The sequence below is a fragment of the Sapajus apella genome, unplaced genomic scaffold, assembly GCF_009761245.1.
Source record: "Sapajus apella isolate SASKATOON/1434 unplaced genomic scaffold, GSC_monkey_1.0 scaffold14, whole genome shotgun sequence".
NCBI classification, from domain to species: domain Eukaryota; kingdom Metazoa; phylum Chordata; class Mammalia; order Primates; family Cebidae; genus Sapajus; species Sapajus apella.
In genome coordinates this window covers 8248744-8251895 of record NW_022436954.1, presented here as the reverse complement: position 1 = coordinate 8251895, position 3152 = coordinate 8248744, and the positions used below count along the sequence as shown (strand labels likewise).

General features: G+C 56.9%; 3 protein-coding genes across 4 annotated transcripts in view; all 3 read right to left on the bottom strand.

The window, feature by feature from the left end:
• The window catches only part of STX5 (syntaxin 5), a 29736-nt gene extending 27831 nt beyond the window's left edge, over window positions 1-1905 (bottom strand). Inside the window, exons 1-2 of one of the 2 annotated variants that reach the window (XM_032283072.1) lie at window positions 1748-1905; window positions 819-1062 (exon numbers count right to left, since the gene is read on the bottom strand). In XM_032283072.1, the coding sequence (XP_032138963.1) occupies window positions 819-1043 (225 nt within the window). In that variant the 5' untranslated portion in view covers window positions 1044-1062; window positions 1748-1905. The remainder of the gene's footprint in view (window positions 1-818; window positions 1063-1747) is intronic. The other variant, XM_032283073.1, reaches the window with a different exon arrangement.
• A 204-nt stretch (window positions 1906-2109) lies between these two features.
• On the bottom strand, window positions 2110-2671 carry LOC116554875 (testis-expressed protein 54-like). Its single transcript, XM_032283076.1, has 2 exons — window positions 2454-2671; window positions 2110-2360 (listed from the first exon to the last, which is right to left on the bottom strand). The coding sequence occupies exons 1-2, from the start codon at window positions 2524-2526 to the stop codon at window positions 2167-2169; spliced, it is 267 nt and encodes an 88-aa protein (XP_032138967.1). The 5' UTR covers window positions 2527-2671; the 3' UTR covers window positions 2110-2166.
• A 14-nt stretch (window positions 2672-2685) lies between these two features.
• Window positions 2686-3152, bottom strand: part of WDR74 (WD repeat domain 74) — a 7970-nt gene continuing 7503 nt past the window's right edge. Inside the window, exon 11 of the mRNA XM_032283071.1 lies at window positions 2686-2906. Within this exon, the coding sequence (XP_032138962.1) occupies window positions 2727-2906 (180 nt within the window). The 3' untranslated portion in view covers window positions 2686-2726. The remainder of the gene's footprint in view (window positions 2907-3152) is intronic.

Genomic DNA, 3152 nt, shown 5'->3' with positions numbered 1-3152 from the left:
AAAAAAAAAAAAAATAGGATAACTCAAGTTTCCATCCTGAGCAGCTGAGTGAAGATGGGTCCTTTCCTGAATGAAGAGCACTGAGTTGGAGAAGCAGATCTGGGGAGGGAGAGAATGGAAATCAAGGTTTGGAGGGACATGGCAAGAGTGACTGACATGAATTCAACTTCCGGGTAAGCATGTTGAATTGGCTGTTGGATGTGGGAGTCTGGAGCTGAGGGCTAGATTTACAGATTCTGAGTCAGCACTAACACACTAGCTTCCTCCAACAGCATTCACTTACAGAAGCCTTCTCCACACACCAGAACCATAACCTCAAGGCAGAAAGCTAAGAGAAAAGAGTGATAGACGACCGGGCGCGGTGGCTCACACCTGTAATCCCAGCACTTTGGGAGGCCGAGGCGGGTGGATCACGAGGTCAAGAGATCGAGACCATCCTGGTCAACATGGTGAAACCCCGTCTCTACTAAAAATACAAAAATTAGCTGGGCGTGGTGGCGCGTGCCTGTAATCCCAGCTACTCGGGAGGCTGAGGCAGGAGAATTGCCTGAACCCAGGAGGCGGAGGTTGCGGTGAGCTGAGATCATGCCACTGCACTCCAGCCTGGGTAGCAAGAGTGAAAAAAAAAAATGTCTAAGTCCTTGCCTCTAATTAGCCAGCCGACCTCTTCTCTGTGGCTTATAGCAGACCCTACCATCCCCATCCAAGCCTATCAGTTCCATCAGGTTTCCCCAAGAATTACTTCAGTTAACAGGAGCACAGTTCTTCCTAGATTTGAATAAGAGTCACTCCTCGCCTTTTCCACTCCAGGTCCTTACCTGACGGCTCTGCAGCGACTTGCAGGCAGACAGAAACTCCTGGGTCCGATCCCGGCAGGACATGGTGTCGGGAGGGGGAGGGATGAGGGCCACTGGTGGGGGCAGAGGGGCGATGTCGCTGCTGCTACTGCCAGCAGTTGCAGGGGACAGGACCTGTGTCTTTGAGAGACCCAGGTAGACACCCTGATCCGTGTTCTTAGACCCGTAGCGTTTCCGCGGGATCATTGAGACGCATAACCTCGCACTGTTGTGGAGGGGAGAGTGTCATTCCCCAGGCAGCTTCTTTTCCCAAACTCCCCCGCCCCGCCCCAGTCAACAAATCCTCGAGCCCCTTCTGCACGTTTTAAAGACTTTCGCGCCCAAGGCGCCTGCAGATCCTGGAACAGGCCCGCAGCGGAAAGGGCCCTGATTTTCCCCTGGCCCAAGTCGAACCCTCCTCAGACTCTTCTTCCAACTTTGCTCTCCCGGCCAAAACGCGGGCCGAGGGCCCTGAAGCAGAGACAGGGCCTGAGCCAAGTCCTGCGGCCCTGAGACTCCGGCCCGGCCCGTGTAACTGTCTCGGGCCCTACCCAGCCCTTTTGTATCTGCGGTTTCCTTCAGCCAGGGAGAGCGGGTGACGGACCTCCAGGGAGGGACACACTTCGGTGGGCGGAGGGGGAACCTGCGGGTGTTTATTTGAAACAGGAAGTCCCACCCCCCACCCAAGGTCCGCCTTCTGGAAGACTTCAACCACTCATTAGCTAAGGCCGACGTCTCTTTCAACAGAGGCTTTCCTCATTGGACGGCAAGGAATTCGCTCACCGGGAGCCGGGCCGGCAGGACTTGCCCGCTCGCCCCTAGTTCCCTTCCCCCCGCCAGTCGTCGCCCCCATAAAACCACTGCCCCGGAGCTGACATGGCGTCCAGACGCCCTCTTAGAGCGAATCTTACCTCCCCTCTGCCGCCTGCCACCGCCGCCACTGCCAATCTCCCCGGACGTCACCGCCTCCTCCCTGGGAACCTAAGCCGCCGAAACCCGACCAAAGACTGGAAGCGGCCACGTCACCCACACGTAGCCCCACCCCCGGTGACGAGGGGGCGGTCCCACACGTTTTCGAGCCCTGTCCGAGAGACACGCCCCTCCACCAAACGCAAGAGCAACCCCATCACCCCATTGGCTAAGATACCACCATGACCCCGCCCCTGATGACAACAGCCGGAGCCCAGGGGGCTGGGCCCGCCTCCGTGGAGCAGCCTTAAAGAGCCAGCCGCCAGGTGGTGTCCGCGCCCAGTCCCCAGAATGGTCTTGCAGGTCCACGTTAGAAATTTTATTCTCTGGACATTCGGGCGGACCAAGAGCGGGTCTGGAGTCATCCCTTCTCCGGCTCCGCCTGGTTGCCTTCTCGAATCGGAGTCTCCTTCTTCCGAACCACGTCTGATTGCCTCTTGCTTGACCGCGAGCCCCGACGACTGAACATGGATAGCCGCCGCCACAGCACAGTGATCAGAAGGCTTTCGTTCGACTTGTGATTCCGGTGGTCTGGGGAGTCGGTATTTTCGGCGCCTGAGGGGACGACGAGGCCTCTGAGCTCAGTCCTACCCTCAGGAAGCCGCCTCTCCCGCTCCCTGGGCCCTCTTCGTTTATATGTGGCCTCATCTTCCCCGAGGTCCGCGGACCCTTCTTCCTGCTCATCAGACATCTGAAAGTCCTTGTCTTGGCAGCAGCCCATGGCACCGCGCGGCCCCAGACTCCGTGCCACCCACGACAGCCTGCCTGGCTCCAGGCCTGGCTTTGTGACGTCAGATATCCCATCGCCCCAGCTCAGGGAGCCCCCACCCCAAGCTACCCCTCATTCCTTTCTCCCATCACAAAAGGCTCAGGGTCATAGTGGGTGTTTAGCTGTTTATTTACAAACTGGGCACAGAGGCGTCAGGGGCTGGTGGACCCAGGCCGCTTCTTCTTTCTCCGTCTGGTTTGGAGAGCTCCTTGGGTCTGCTCCAAATCCGAGAGCTTCCGCTTGGCAGCTGCCTCCAAGGATGCCCAAAGTTCATCTGTCTCTGTGTCTTCTAGGGGCACCTTGTTGGCTTCTTGAGGTTCTTGGGGCTCATCCTGGTGAGTTGGAAGAAAGCTTCAGAGTCAGGGGGGCTGGGCACAGTGGCTCCCACCTGTAATCTCAGCACTTTCGGAGGCCAAAGCAGGAGGATTGTTTGAGCCCAGGACTTAGGGACCAGACTGGGTAACATAAGGAGACCCCGTCTCCACAAAAAGAAGTAAAAAAAAAAAAAAAAAAAAAAAAAAAAAAAAAAAAGGGGGGCACAGGAAAAAACAAAGGAAGGAGACTCGGGCTGAGAAATA